Source organism: Oryx dammah, unplaced genomic scaffold (assembly GCF_014754425.2).
Source record: "Oryx dammah isolate SB20612 unplaced genomic scaffold, SCBI_Odam_1.1 HiC_scaffold_20, whole genome shotgun sequence".
NCBI classification, from domain to species: Eukaryota; Metazoa; Chordata; class Mammalia; order Artiodactyla; family Bovidae; genus Oryx; species Oryx dammah.
The window spans coordinates 67,017,595-67,034,036 of NW_024070204.1; the positions used below are offsets into that span (position 1 = coordinate 67,017,595).

At 45.9% G+C, this 16,442-nt stretch overlaps 1 protein-coding gene across 1 annotated transcript in view; it reads left to right on the forward strand.

Annotated features, from left to right (window-relative positions):
* Positions 1-16,442, forward strand: part of SH3PXD2B (SH3 and PX domains 2B) — a 120,249-nt gene that overhangs the window by 46,381 nt on the left and 57,426 nt on the right. The window contains exons 3-4 of the mRNA XM_040262750.1: positions 4,354-4,429; positions 11,207-11,283. Coding sequence (XP_040118684.1) covers positions 4,354-4,429; positions 11,207-11,283 — 153 coding nt within the window. The remainder of the gene's footprint in view (positions 1-4,353; positions 4,430-11,206; positions 11,284-16,442) is intronic.

The window sequence follows — 16,442 nt, forward strand, 5'->3', positions numbered from 1 at the left end:
CACCACAGTTCAAACGCATCAATTCTTTGGCGCTCAGCCTTCTTCACAGTCCAACTCTCACATCCATATATGACTACTGGAAAAACCATAGCCTTGACTAGACGGACCTTTGTTGGCAAAGTAATGTTTTTGCTTTTGAATATGCTATCTAGATTGGTCATAACTTTCCTTCCAAGGAGTAAGTGTCTTTTAATTTCATGGCTGCAGTCACCATCTGCAGTGATTTTGGAGCCTCCAAAAACAAAGTCTGACACTGTTTCCACTGTTTCCCCATCTATTTCCCATGAAGTGATGGGACCAGATGCCATGATCTTCGTTTTCTGAATGTTGAGCTTTAAGCCAACTTTTTCACTCTCCTCTTTCAGTTTCATCAAGAGGCTTTTTAGTTCCTCTTCACTTTCTGCCATAAAGGTGGTGTCATCTGCATATCTGAGGTTATTGATATTTCTCCCAGCAATCTTGATTCCAGCTTGTGCTTCTTCTAGCCCAGTGTTTCTCATGATGTACTCTGCATAGAAGTTAAATAAGCAGGGTGACAATATCCAGCCTTGACGTACTCCTTTTCCTATTTGGAACCAGTCTGTTGTTCCATGTCCAGTTCTAACTGTACTTCCTGACCTGCGTATAGGTTTCACAAGAGAGAGGTCAGGTGGTCTGGTATTCCCATCTCTTTCAGAATTTTCCACAGTTTCTTGTGATCCACACAGTCAAAGGCTTTGGCATAGTCAATAAAGCAGAAATAGATGTTTTTCTGGAACTCTCTTGCTTTTTCGATGATCCAGCAGATACTGGCAATTTGATCTCTGGTTCCTCTGCCTTTTTTAAAGCCATTACTAATTATTATTTGTTATTAGTAATGCAGTGGCTCAGTGGTAAAAAATCCTCCTACAATGCAGGAATCGCAGGAAATTCAGGTTTCATCCCTGGGTCAGAAAGATCCTTTAGAGAAGGGCATGGCAACCCACTCCAGTTTTCCTGCCTGGAGAATCCCAGGGACAGAGGAGCCTGGTGGGCTGCAGTCCACAGGGTCACAAAGAGTCGGACACGACTGAAGTGACCTAGTGCACACACTCATGCATTAGTAAAGTGAATATTATTAATCAGGGATGCTTCGCAAATATCTTCGCAAATAAGCTGCCCCTATTTCATTTACGTGCATTCATTGGCTTAGCCAATTTTTATTGCATGCCTACTATGTGTCAGCATTGAAAAGCTCTTGGATTAAAAAGGGAAGCCTGCCTTTCCAGCAAGTCTTTTCCAGATGCTGGTAAGCCACAGTTCCCCATCACTGCACAGCATAGCACAGAGTAGGGGCCAGTTGGCAATCACAAATAAAACCACAGCCTCATGGGCAGCCCTTCAGGGTTGCCAGCTAAGTTGAGGGTGACCACCCCCTACCCAGGGGTGTCACACTAAACAGTACTAAGGAGGCAAGGTGCTCCTAAATGACCCTGTTTCCTGAATATGGGGAGCAATCCTTTTTAATTAACTGCTGTAGCATCTCAGAGGCAGGTGATACAATGGCAGAAAAGCCGTGTGTGTGTCCCTGTCTGTGTCCCTGCCCCTTGCTGGCTGCAGGCCCATGGCCAATTTCTTCACTCTGGACTTTAGTTCCATAGATGATAACTTAACATCCGTCTCTTGAAGGAGTATTCTGCAAATTTTGTGAGAGGATGTGTCGGAAGAATCTAACTGGGCTTGGCATGTATAGATGTTTTTCTGCTTTCCCACTTCAGGCCTCTCCTCCCTCCCCCGCACCATAGCTGTGCTTATTTTTCCCAGGATATTCAAAGCTGATTTTGTGCTATCAGAGGCACACATCTTTTTTTAAATCACAGTATAGTTGATTCACCAACTTCCCTAGTAGCTCTGTTGGTAAAGAATCTGCCTGCAGTGCAGGAGACGCGGGTTCGATCCCTGGATTGGGAAGATCCCCTGGAGGAAGAAATGGCAACCCACTCCAGTTTTCCTGCCTGGAGAATCCCATGGGCAGAGGAGCCTGGCGGGCTACAGCCCATGGGGTCACAGAGTCGGACACGGCTGAGCGCCTAAACCACCACCACATAGATGATTCACAGGGCTATGTTACTTTTAGGTGGTCAACATAGTGCTTCAGTATTTTTGTAGATTATACTTCACTATAGGTTTACAAGATAATGGCTGTAATTCTCTGTGCTGTATGTACTGTGTATTCTTGTTGCTTATCTGTGTTATATATAGTAGTGGATATCTGTTAATCTGCGCCCCTAGTTAGCCCCTCCCTCCTTGCCTTTCTCGCTTGGTAACTACAAGTTTGCTTTCTGTGTCTCTGAGTCTGATTCTGTTTTGCATATACATTTATTTGTATTATTTTTTAGATTCCACATATAGGTGATATTGTTAATATATAATGTTTGTCTTTCTCTGACTTATTTCACTAAGTGTAATATTCTCTAGGTGCATCCATGTTGCTGCAGATGGCAGAATTTCGTTCTTTACGGCTAAATACTATTCCACTGTATATGTGTGTGTTATATGTGTATATGCCTACACACACACCCCACGCCATCCTAATCCAGTCATCTCTTGACGGGCCCTTGGGTTGTTCCTTGTCTTCGTTATTGTAAATAGTGCTGCTGTGAATGTTGGGGCACATGTATCTTTTCAAATTAACTTTTCCATTCTTTTCAGATATAGGCCCAGGAGTGGAATTGCTAGGTCATATGGTAGTTCTATTTTTAGTTTCTTGCGGAACCTCCAGACCGTTTTCCATAGTGGCCACACCAATTTACATTCCCACCAGCAGTGCACGAAAGTTCCCTTTTTTCCTCATCCAGAGGAATGCATCTTAAGATCCAGGGTGACTTTCTCCTTAAGGTAAAATGATGGACAGGTTTCTCACCTCCGGCCACCTCTGTGGGAGGCTCAGGACTCCGTTTTCTTCTCCTTGAATTTGGGCCTGCATACTGAGACTGGCTTAAGATACTCTGCTATGAGACAGAGCAGAGACAGGTGGACATGCGGGTGGGGGGAGAGGGCGGGACGGTGCTGACGTATACACACTCCCGCGCGTGAAGTTGGCGAGAAGCGGCTGCACAGCACAGGGAGCGCGACTCGCTGCTCCTGAACCTAGAGGGGTGGGAAGGGCTACAGGTATACTTAGAGCTGATTCACGCCATTGTACAACAGAAACTAGCACATCATAAAGCAGTTGCATCCAATTTTTTTAAAAAGGTACGATGCTATGACAGACAGCCTCACTGTGCACAGGGTTTACTTCTCGCTTGGGGAATAAAGATTGTCCATAGTGGTTGTTGGGGGCTCTGGGCCCTCGCTCTAGGTCCCTTGCTGACAGAAAAGCCACACTCTGGAGCATGCTGGTCACATGGCAGGCAGAACTGGAGAGTGATGAGTAAAGTACCACTCCTAGCTCTTCTACCCAGAAGTGAGCCGTGTCCTTTCTGCTCACCTTGAAATTGCCGCATCTTATTTCAGGGGGGTGGGGAGGTAGGAATCTACCACGTGCTGAAAGGAAGAACCAGAAATCTGGTGACAGCATTAATGACCACCACATCCCAGCTTTAATCTGTAAAGCAACGCTAGCAGTGGGTACCTATGGTCAACTAAGGATGAGGTGCAAGATACGTCACTTTCCCAGATCACAAATAACAGATCCTGATGATTTTGTATATCTGATCAGATACTTCACATTGATTCCTTAAAATATCAGAGATGCATTTGCTGTTATCAGAAGACATGAAAGGTTTTTGTTTGGGGTGTTCCATCCCTCTTCTTCCTCTGTGCCCACAGCAGCCTGTACTACCTCTCAAGGTGCTTCCTACACCACCCGTCAATGATCAGTTTACTTTTCAGTCTCTCCCTAGACTCTGAGTCGCCTCATTGCTGCACCCCACGTGCCTGACTCAGAGCTAGGAACGAAGCTGAGCCAGGCAGGGCAATTCTTCCTGCGGCAGGAGTATGTCATGACCTCACAGGTGGACCTAACCAGATTAACTGAGTCTCCACGGTTTGAGCACCACCCAGCAGTTCTTAGGAAACAGGATGACCTGCCATCCGTGGAATTTTGGGGACTCTAGTGGGTGTTGTTCACGCTTCAGGTCCTGTGACTGGAGCCTGCAGGAAAACTGAGATTGGTCTCTCCCAGCCCTGAGCCTGCACGAGGCTGCCAGCTGCGGATCTAGAGAATTGTTTGTATGGAGATCCTAGGTCTGGTTGACTTTGTCTTCCGCTAGTTTGGGTTTCTGGAACACTGAACAAAGTGAGCTTTTCTCTATTGAATCGCGTAGTTAACATAAACTATCAGAGATGCTTTTATCATATAAAGGCTTTCATTTTATTATTCTTCCCATTTAGATGCAGATGTTGGACAAATTTCCCATGGAAGGAGGACAGAAGGACCCCAAACAGCGGATCATTCCCTTTCTCCCCGGTGAGTGAGGCGCGTGTTCTCAGATGGGGCCTCTAGGCTCTCATTCAGCTCTTGGATCGCTCCCCTCTTTGCCCCGTCCATTGTCCCAGTGACCAGACCTCGGTCCTTTGTAGAACTCATTGCTTAAGAATTTTGGTTTTGGAGTTAGATGCTATGCCATTTACTAGCTGTGTGACCTTAGGCAAGACACTTTGCCTCTCGGATCCTCAGTTTCTCCCATCTCTGGGAGTAGGAACTTCCCTGGCTGTCCAGCGATTAAGACTCTCTGCTTCCACCACAGGAGGCACGGGTTCAGTCCCTGATTGGGGAACTAAGATTCCACATGCCACGTGGCAAGGCCTCCTAAAATAAATTAACAATAAAATTAAAGGAATATTTCAAGCTCATGTAGTCTGTGTAGTGAATGGCACCTATTTTAACAGCTTCTGTTAAAATATTTGTTTTCTGTTGTGCATAACAAATTACTATCCATTTAGCAGCTTAAAATGACACCCATTTATTATCTCACAGCTCTGCTGGTCTGAAATCCAGGCAGGCTTAGCCTGATTCTCTGTTGAGCATTTTAAAAGACCAAAGTCAGGGTCTTGACTGGGCTGGCCAGTTACCTGGAGGATTTAGGGAAGAATCCCTCCCAGCCTCATTTAGGTTGTTGGCAGAACTTGGTTCCGTGCAGTTCTAGACCCTAGATGCCTATTTCCTTCCTGGCAGTCCGCTGGGAACTCAGCTTCCAGACGCTGCCTGTATTCCTCATCCACCTTCAGGCTGGCAACAGGGCATGGAATCTCTCCTGGGCTTGGAATCTCTCTGACTTCCCCCGCCTGCCACCAGTGGGGAAAGTTGTCTGCATTTAAAGCTTCATGGGATTACCTTGTACCCACTTGGCTAATCCAGGATAATCTCCTTCTCTTGAAATGAACTGAGGCATATCATGTAACGTGATCCTTTAAGGGAGATCCCACTCTATTGACAGGTGCTGAGATTAAGAAGAGATATCTTTGGGAGCCATTTAGGAAATTCTGCCTGCCTGCCCGCCTACCACAGCCACCAAGCACCTTTTAAGGGCCAGGCTTAATGCAGCCATCACTGGTTGCTGCTCTCAGTACATCCCCCCTGCCCAAATTTTTTTACCAAAGAAATAGCATCAGGGCTTCAACTCAAAAAAATGGGCTACCCAAGCCAGTGTTACAGCTTCCAATAATAATAGCTACCATTAGATGTCTGCTGCGGGCCAGTCACTGGGCTAAGTGCTTTTGTTAGCTCGTTTAGTCCTTAGAACAACCCAGCAGGGCAGACATTACTATGCCCATTTCACAGATGAGGAAATGAAGACTGAGAGAAATTAGGATCTCTTGCACAAATGGCAGAGCTGGGATTCAGACACAGGTATGGCAGGCTCTAAAATTTATGCCTGAAAGTCACACACTGCAGGCTCAAATCCCAGTGTCCCTAATCATCCACTCTGTTCTCTTGGATAAGTTACTTAAGCACACACAGTTTCATTTCTACACTTGCACATCGGAGATCATAATGGAACATAAATGATAAAGTTGTTGTGAGGATTACGTAAGTGCCTGATGTGTAGCTAACAACAAGTAAGCACTAACTACTACCTTTCTGTACAGATGATCAGCAGATTGACAATCACCCTAAATCACAGATATTTGGAGCTAGACTGGCCCTTAGACTTCCCTGGTGGCTCAGGTGGTAAAGCGTCTCCCTACAATGCGGGAGACCCAGATTCGATCCCTGGGTCAGGAAGATCTCCTGGAGAAGGAAATGGCAACCCACTCCAGTACTCTTGCCTGGAAAATCCCATGGATGGAAGAGCCTGGTAGGCTACAATCCATGGGGTCGCAAAGAGTCAGACATGACTGAGTGACTTCACTTTCCTGGCCCTTCAGTCTTTTTCATTTTGAGGGGACAGGGGGCCAAGCACCAAGATGGGGGGACTCTGAGTCACCCAGGAGCTCATTTTCCCCTCTCCCATTCCAAGATTGTGCTATCAGCGTATCACTGTGTTCTTTCAAATATTGTCATTGTTGAGTGAGTTTAGAGACAGGGTAGATGTATTTGCCAGGCCCCCATTTACTGAGAACATTGTTTACCTAAAAAAATTAATGTTTTTAGTTCTTCCACGGGGAAAGAACACTGGAATTTTTTCCTCTATTGGAGATAACCCAGTGTGCCAGCTGCAGGAGTCAAATCTCAGCGCCCAAAAAGCACATGCTTTGGAGTCCAGTGGACCAAGTCCTGTGACCTCAAGCAGACAACATCTCCCACCACTGAGCCCCAGTTTCCTCATCTGTAAAATGGAACAGTGACCCCTGCTTCATAAGCTTCACTCCCTGGCACATAGAAGGTTCTCAGTAAAGGCAGAAACAGGGTCCAGGGACATTCGTTTGGAATTTCTGGGTATTTTGTATCATGGAATCCTGCTTAAGTGATCCATCTGGATATTCAAGTTGAAATGGGCTCTGAATGTATATTTTTCTTCAAGACAGGAAAGGAAAGCCGTGAGTTAGAACTCTGCTGGATGAAAGGCAAAACCAGCTCTGGAAAAACTTCCCAGAACAGGGAAGAACTTGAGCCGACCCTCTCCCCAGCCCCTGAAAGCTTTTGTGGTTACGTAATTCTTATCCACCCACGAGGGCACGGAGATGCAGTTCTCAGGGACTCTGTTCCATTGTCCCTGCTCAGGAGACCCACTTGCAGCTTGGGGAGGTCCCCCTGGGCCCCAGCACCCCTGGAGCATCCTTTACCAGCCCACCTCTTAGCTTTTCCTCAAGGCCAAGGCCAAGGGCAGGGACGGGTGGGAGAAACGTCCCCCAATCCGAGGGGTCAGTTTTCTGCCAAGACTGCCGCGTCAGCAGAACAAAAGCAAGTTTCTTGTTAGCACAAAGGCGGGGGAGGGGAGGGGAGAACAGGCCTGTGCAATTTTCCATCCCAGCAAGAGCTGAGGAAAGCCAACTTGGCAGAGGATGTGGCTTGAAAAATAAGAATTACAGTTTGGCCTTTCTCCACTATGGAAAACAAAAGCTTGCTCGTTCCCACCAAAGGCTCGTCTCTCCTCTGAGGACCCTTTCCATTCCAGCAAGGCTGGCCTGCCTGGGAGGGCTGGGTGCAGGCTCACTTGCCTTCCTTCCCCACAGCTCACACAGAAACACGTGGACGCAGGCACAGGCCGGGGGTGCAGCCCCACCAGCCTTTCGCCCAGAGGCACCAGCCGAGGGGGTGCTGGCCACGCAGTTCTGCCCCCCAGCCTGAGCGGCAGTCCAGCTCTGCTGGGGATAAATGATAAGGGAGGCTGTCGGTGACAGGTCCTAAGAAACCAAGTTGGGAGTTGCAGAAAAGACATGTGCCCTTCCTAGTGGACTGTCAGGCAGTATCCTGTAACCTTTTCTTTTTTTCCCAAGTAATTGCCCTTTTTTAAGCACCTAGCAAGGGCCAAGCCCAGTGCCGTGCGTCTTGAAGATTACTAAGACATAGGGGCGGTTCTCCCTTTTTGCAGATGAAGAGACTGAGGCTCCAGCAGGTAAATGCATTTTCCAAGGCAGCTCAGGAAGGAAGAGGACCCCCTGGGATTGGCCTGGGGGGCGTTGCTTGTCACCCCAGAGCCTCTGTGTGTCTCCCCGGCACATGCTAATCCTGCCCTGGGGCTTCCTGCCCCCTGTGTTGGGCTGGGCCCCTGACATGAGCCCAGAGACTGGTCCCACTAAGGCCTGAGTTCTCTGTCCTCTCCCAGCCCCTACAGGCAGGCCTCAGGCAGATTCTCCTGGGGGTGGTGGCTCCGAGGTGGCCTGTGCTGTGCCCGCGGGCCAGGGCTTGCACCATGCCCGCTGTAAGTCGCAGCCTTCTCAGTCAGCCTGTACACCCCACTCTGCCGACTTCCTCTCATTTTATAGAAGGGGAAATTATACCAAACCGAGAGCAACATGTTTTTGATAGGGACTCCTCCTCCCATTTTGAGAAATGGATTAGAGGCAGGAAGCGTTTGCCCTGTGGGATTTCTCTTCACAGGCACGCTTTTTAAAAAAAAAAGAAAAGCTTAGGCCTCTCCTAGAAATCCTGATCTTCAGGTGGTCCCACCCGTGAGGGCGGTAATTTGATTATCACAGTGACTAGGGCTGGGATGGAAACAGGAAGGCCAGCGGCCTTCTCTGGATTGGAGGCCAAGGGTGCAAGCCTCCTGCAGGGGCCCTGTTCCCCTATTGGGAAACGTCGACTGTCAAGTGTCGAGAAGGCAGGCCCCCAGCATGCTGCACACATGGGGCCCACGCAGAGCCTGCGCCTCGGGAGTAAAGGAGGGAATGCCATCAGCTCTAGGGAGGCCAGGTTGAAAACCCCTTCTCATTTCCCTGCATAATTTCGTTTCTTCGTTTTAAATGACATGAACATTTTGATTCCAGAAATAATCAGTGTTTAGGGTAGGGACTTTGGGGAAAGTGTAAAGAAGAACACAAGAAGGTTTTGTCTTGCACCCTCAACGACAAACACTTTGAACTGTGATGCGTTTTCCTCTAGATTTTTTTCTCCCTCCTAACAGGTGTGGTATATCAGAAATTTGACTGATTCATCAGAATTAAGCCCATCACCACTATAAAGAAAGGAAATCTTCGTTATTAAGGAATACATGTTTCATCTCCTTGTGGGTTTTTTTTTAACTGATGGAGATGAACAAAGACAGGATGACTATTAGGTCGATCATATCTACCTAATTTCCTGATTGTGCCCTTTTGCCCAAGGGCAAGTTGTCCGATTATTTTACATGTGGCATTAAGCATATGGCTTCTTTGGGGGCACATCTCTTGACCACCTTAGCCTGCAAATCTTCAAAAGTCAAGTGGCTGTTTTCCGTTATCCCTTCTGATCCTGTCCTATGATGAAATTCTTCATGGACCTTTCCTGCCATCTTGTCCCTGGTCACCCAAGCGTGACCCAGGCAGACAGCAGTCCCTCCAGTGCCATCTCTCCTCGCCCTGCCAGCTTCGTGACCCAAATTTGTCTCCATGACCCACCTCCTCGGACGAGAAGTAGGTGAAGTTCTCAGTAGGTCTCCACGCTCTGCTGTCTGGAGGACTGTGGCCTGCCCATGCTGTCCTCTTTGAGCCCTGGAGACCGCCTGGTCGCCCTGCATAGGCATGGCGTGGGAGCTTGTCCCCGTCTCCCCCGCTTTGGCCCTCCTTGCTGTCTTATTTATGACTCTGCCTGCCCCCTGTCTGTGTGGCGTGGGCACAGTGTCTGTATCTTCAGTCTATGAGCCTTGCCACCGTCTCCCCGTGAGAAGTGGCAAATCAGAGGGAACCCACTGATGTGTGTGAAACAAACCTCACCTGTAACATTTCAGCCTCTTGGATATTTCCCAAGACCCTTGGTGGCACCATTTATATACTTACCTTTGTCCGTGACCCACATCCTCTGCCTCTGTGTCACATTGGAGGCTCTGGTATCACACCCCAGCACTCAGGTGTCACCAAGCAAGTAGTGAGTGAACCTTCTGTTAGTGTTGGGTGGGGAAGGAGGCATGGAGCCTCTGCTACCACACTCACTGGGGAAGGGATGGGAGGGATTTGTCGTCTTTGCAGGTAGAGTCCACCTTCATACATTGATCAGACCTGAGTGAGTGCCATGTGGCAGGGGCACAGAATTGACTAAAACCCAGGCAATCTCTACTTGGGCAGAGCCCCATGCCTAGTAGGAAGGGAGAAGAGCATGCAGGTCGGCAGTGTGATGTGTGCAATTAGAGAGAGACAGGAACGCTTTTTTTCTTTTTTTATTGAAGTGTGGTTGATTTAAAATGTGTTAATCTCTACTATACAGAGAGTGACTCAGTTCTACATATATATGTTTTTTCATATTCGTTTCCATTATAGTTTATCATAGGATATTGACTATAGTTCCCTGTGCTATGCAGTAGGACCTTGTTGTTTATCCATCCTTCATGTACTAGTCTGCTCTGCTAATCCCAAAGTCCCAATCCACCCCCACCCCCTTGGCAACCACAAGTCTGTTCTGAAAGACACAGGAACTCATAACCCATTTGAAGTGGGTAAGAGTTTCCCAGCAGGGATAGTGGCGAGGTTGGACGGGGAAGGTATTCCAGGAAGAGGGAAAGGCGCAGAACTACGAGAGAGCAGAGCACACCGGGGAAACGTCAGGTGAGAGCAGGAAATATACAAAGGAAGAGGAGGGAAGGAGGCTGAGCTGTTGGCTGAGGGCACATCTGAGTGTTCACTGAACCGCTCACACGGTCTGAGAATGTTATATTTAGACAGCGGACCTCTGATCATCAGGTCTTCCTTGCTTCCAGTCTCCCTTATCTCACCAGAACTTAACCACTAAGTCCCACTCCGTCAGACCCTTGTACTGGAGCTGTGAACAGGGTTTTGGGGAACCAGGCATGGGGTCATCCATACCCTGTGGATGAGCAGCAGTGGGTTTTGATGGCAGCCAGGAATTTAGGGACCACTTCCCAGATAGTGCAGTGGTAAAGAATCTACCTGCCCAGTGCAGGACACCCAAGAGACAAGGGTTCAATCCCTAGGTTGGGAAGATCCCCTGGAGTAGGAAATGGCAACCTACTCCAGTATTCTTGGCTAGAAAATCCATGGACAGGGGAGCCTGACGGGTTACCGTCCATGAGGCCCCAAAGAGCCAGGCATGACTGAGCACGCACGCGCACGCAAGCATACCAGAGGCAGGCATGTCCTCATCCTCCCAAGCTGCTGAGAGCTTGTCACCGCTGCCTCTCAACACTGTACGCACTCTTGTCCTCCGCAGGCAAAATTCTCTTCCGACGAAGCCACATTCGGGACGTGGCCGTCAAGCGCCTGATACCAATAGATGAATATTGTAAGGTAAGTCTGAGAAATTCCGGTACTTCCCTGTCTCTTGTCTTCCCCTTGGATAGTTCCCCCCCCCCTTCTGTTTTTCTGACTAAAGGATGCCCATTGTGAAAGATTTGTACAGGTGAAAGAAATGTAAAGAAATTAGAAAAACCAATCACCCATGATCCTTCAATTCAAAGGCAACAATCATGAAGGTTTTTACATATTTCCTTTACTTTTGTGTGCCTTTCATTATGACTTTGAGACCATCCCATATGTGTTATTTTTGTCACTCTTTCTCTTTTCTTTTGCATTATAAGAATTTCCCATGCTATTAAAAAATCTCCCTGAACCTGCTTTTAGTGGCTTCATAGTATTCCATTGTGCGTGAATGTTCTAGAAGTTATTCAGCCAGCTCCTGTTGTTGGACAGCGCAGCTGGCTTCCAGTCCCTTGAATATTCTCAACCACATGGAGCCTGTCTGCCTTTTGCTTTTATTTCATTTGATTTGAGGTTATGGTTGCGAAAGAAGCCTATTTTTCTTTTATTTAGCTTCCCTAATCTTTAGTATTTGTTTCTCTGACTCAAAATCACTAGCAGTTTGATTGGAGAAGGGTGGAAACAGCAAAAACTGCCTTAACAATGGAGCAGTGACCTATTTCTCCCCCGAAGCTCGGGAGCAAAGCAAGTATGTTTGCGCTCTCCACCTCTGTTCTGTGTTTTCCAGGAGACTGGCTGGTGTAAGCAGGCAAGAAAAAGAAATACAGGGAATACAGATTAGAAAGGAAGAAGTAGGGATTTCCCTAGTGGTCCAGTGGTAGGAAGTCCATACTTCCAATGCTTAGGCTCAATCCCTGATCAGAAAACTAGGATCCCACATACTGTGCGGCATGGCCAAATGAAAGGAAGAAAGAAGTAAAACTGCCTTGATTCACAGATGACATGATTCTACTATAGAAAATCATAAGTGAAGTGAAGTCGCTTAGTTGTGTCCAACTCTTTGTGACCCCATGGACTGTAGCATACCAGGCTCCTCCATCCATGGGATTTCCAGGCAAGAATACTGGGAGTGGGTTCCCATTTCCTTCTCCAGATCTTCCCCACCCAGGGAATGAACCCGGGTCTCCCACGTTGTAGGCAGACGCTTTACTGTCTGAGCTACCAGGGAAGTTCTCACAGAAAATCATAAGGGATCCACAAAAAAATCCTGCAGAAACTAATAAATGAACTTATTAAGATTATAGGCTACAAGACAAATGTTTTAAAAAGCAATTGTATTTCTATATACTAGAAGTGAAAAATCCCAAAAATGAAATTAAGAAAATAATTCCACTTACAATAACATCAAAAAGAATGAAGTAATTAGGAATAAATTTAATACAAAGAAATACCAAGTTTATACACTGTAACTGCAAAACATTGTTGAGAGAAATTAAAGAAACTAAATTAATGGAGAGACATTGCATACTCATGGATTGGAAGACTCGATAGTGTTAAAATGGCAGTTCTCCCCGAGTTGATCTACGGAGTCAGTATAAACCCTGCCAAAGTTGTAGTAGGCTTTTTTGTAGAAATGAACAAGCTGATCCTAAAGTATATGGGGAAGTACAAGGGGCTCAGAATAGCCAAAACAATTTTGAAAGAGAAAGAACGAAATTGTGCTACCCGTTTTCCAAACTTCTTATGAAGCCGCAGGAATCGAAATGGTGATACTGGCATAAGGAAAGGCACATGGATCAGGGGAAGAGAACTGAGTCAGTAAGTAAACTCTTCAGGTTTATACTCAGTTGATTTTCAGCACAAATACCAAGAAATTCAGTGGGCAAGGGTAGTGTAGTCTTTTAACAAATGATGGCATCATGGGATATTCATATGCAAAAAAAATTTTTTTTAATTAAATTGGACCCTGACCTCACAGCCATGATTAAAAAATCAAGTCAAAAGCTCCAGCTTAAGTCAAAATGGATCATAGACCTAGATATAAAAGCTAAAACTATAAAACTTCTGGAAGAAAGCATATAAGAGAATCTTCATGACCTTGGTTTAGGCAAGGAGTTCATAGATACAGCACCAAAAGAAAAGAAGTGATACACTAGACCTCATTAAACTTATCCATTTCTGTGCTTCGAAAGATGCCATGAAGGAAAGGAAAAGACATGCCACAGATAGGAGAAAATATTTGTAAATCATATCTGAGAAGGGACTTGTGTTACGACTATATAAAGAGCTCTTGCAACCTCAAAATATAAAGACAACCAAGTTAAGGCTTCCTTGGTGGTCCAGTGGTTGGGACTCCAAGCTTCCACTGCAGGGGACACAGGTTCAATCCCTGATCAGGGAACTAAGATTCCTCATGCCATGCAGCATGTTAAAAAATATTAAATAAATACATATATAAATAAGTAAATAGTTTTTTGTGTTTTTTTTTTTAAGACAGCCAGTTTAACAGTAGACAAAAGATTGAACAGAAATTTCATCCATGGAGACATACAATGCTTATTAAGCCCATGAAAAGTTGGTCAACATCTTGAGTCATTAGGGCAACATGAAATAAAACCATCATAAGATGCCAGCACAGTGCCCCAAATGCCTGTAACCAACAAGGCACACAAGACGAAAAGCTGGTGAGGATGTGGAGCAATGAGCTCCTCGTTCTGTTAGGTAAGTGGCTGAATCACACGGCAAGTGGGATCTTAGTTCCCCAGCCAGGGATCAAACCCACACCCCCTGCACTGGAAGCACGCAGTTCAAACCACCAGGTGGCCAGGAACATATGAGGGAATCTACTTTGGAAAACAGTTTCGGCAGGTCTTCCAAAGTAAAATTTACCACCCAGCTACTCTCAGGGGTCTACTCACGAGAAGTGAACACTCCTATCCACACAGAGACTTGATGCAGTTGTTCATCATAGCATTAATTCATAATAGCCCCAAAGTGGAAGCAATCTCTATGTCTGTCATCTGCTGAATAGATAAAGAAAATGTTCAGTAGGCATTCAGTAGAATATTATTCGACAGTGCAATGCTGATCAGTGCTGCAAAATGAATGACTCTCAGAAACATTCTATGCAAAAGAAGCCAAATGCAAAAGGCCACATATTATATGATTCCATTTACATGAAATGTGCAGAAAAGGCAAATTTAGAGAAAGCAGGTCAGTGGTTTCCTGGGCCATGGGGCAGTGAAAATGGAGATTGACTGCAGATGAGGTTGGTGGAATTTTTGAGGTGATGGAAAAGTTCTAAAACTAGAATGTGGTGATGATTGCCCAACTCTATAATTTGAATTTGAATCATTGAATTGTACACTTATAATGGGTGAGTTTTACGGTGTATAAATTTTGCTTCAGTAAGTCTATTGAAAAATTTGAAGGGGGACAGTGCGGGGACAGGTGCCGCTTCTCTTGGCAGGAGATGTCACGAAAGGGCAGAAAATCACTTCTGATTGAGCATCTGCCCTTTATCAGACATGACCTTGTTTTGTCCCTCCAGTAACTGTGAGCAGGAGGTTTCCTTTTTCCCTTTGTGTTGATGAGAAAATGGAGACCCAGTAAAGTTACTTGCAGTAACAGTGTTGGAGGCTTTGAGAGTTAAACCCGAGCCTTCTAAGACTCAGCACTCACATACCACTTATCGCCTCTCTAAGAAAGTACTTGGCCACCTGATGCAAAGAGCTGACTCATTGGAAGAGATCCTGATGCTGGGAAAGATTGAGGGCAGGAGAAGGGGACGACAGAGGATGAGACAGTTGAATGGCGTCACTGACTCAATGGACATGAGTTTGAGCAAGCTCAGGGAGATGGTGAAGGACAGGGAGGCCTGGCGTGCTGCAGTCCATGGGGTCACAAAGAGTTGGACACAACTGAGCAACTGAACAACAACAACAAGAAAGTACAAATTCAAGAGGCCGAAATAGTCAAGCACATGTTTCATAAAAATAGACTGTTCCCTCTCCTAAGGATGCCTTTAAAAGGGATGGGGATGAGGGGCAGGGTCAATCTCTCAGGCACAAAGAAACCACTTCTGCCTCCCAGATCTCAGAGGAAAATTCAGATCTTCCTCTCTTTGTCCTTTTCCAAATCTCTAGAGCCTAAAATTCCTTTGTCCAGGCCCTGCTGGCAGAAATTTCGTACTCTGGAGTCATCTTAGCCAACTGGCAAGTTCTACCTGGTACCCAGAAAGTGTTATCTCTCAGCCCATATGTATTCTTCTGCTTCTTCCCCAGCCCACCCAATTTCTCTCCAGAGTCACACCTTCCTCTCACACGTGGGGTTCCCTGAACCCCGGGACACTTGATTTGGAAGAGGAAGTATAAAATCCTGGAGGAGTAAGGGACAGGGGCAGCTGCCTGCATCTGCTCTGCTTGGAGCAGTCCAGAGATCATGAATTGACCTGGATTAACCATAGAGGAGAAACTGCTTATGTTATATGAGCCACGTAGAAGTTACCGCCCCAGCTATTAATGCAGCATAAGAAGTAGAGCAGATATTTGGGGGGTTTGGTTGGCCAGATTCCCTGAACTTGGCTTCAAGGACACTGCCCTCCTGGAAGGCGATGAAACCTTATGCCTTTTATCACAAGGCCTGTGAAGTCTTTTAGAGACTGCATAGACTTTTATGTAACATTTGGGCTCTGTTATTGATATCGTTGTGAGCTGACTTAAACCAATTTGATCTATCTCTGTTTTAACATTATTTTGGTAGAAATTGGGCAGTTTCTAATAGATGAAGATAGAAGAGGGCTGTAGATGTCCCTAAAACTACCTACCAGCTAGGAAGTAACTTGCTGCTCTATTAGACCTATTATAAAGTTTCTGTGATTAAGACAGTATGCTGTCAGCACAAGGATAGACTAACCATTGCAACAGAATAGAGAACCCAAAAACAGATCCATGTATATTTGGACACTTTGATAGTAACAAAAGCAGCTTTGTAGATGATTGAGGACAGGCAGGATTCCTCAGTAAATGGATGTCTGTATTGGAAACAAACAAAAAGGATAACTCCTGCCTCACACTACACATATAATCATTTCCAAGTACATTAAAGACTTAAATGTAAGAGGCAATTATAAAAGATTTTAGAAAATAAAAATAGGAAAATTCCTCATAATCTCAAGGTATTGAGGGACTTCTAAAGACACAAAAAGTTCCAAGTATAAAAAGATTGATTTATCGGACTACATGAAGTTC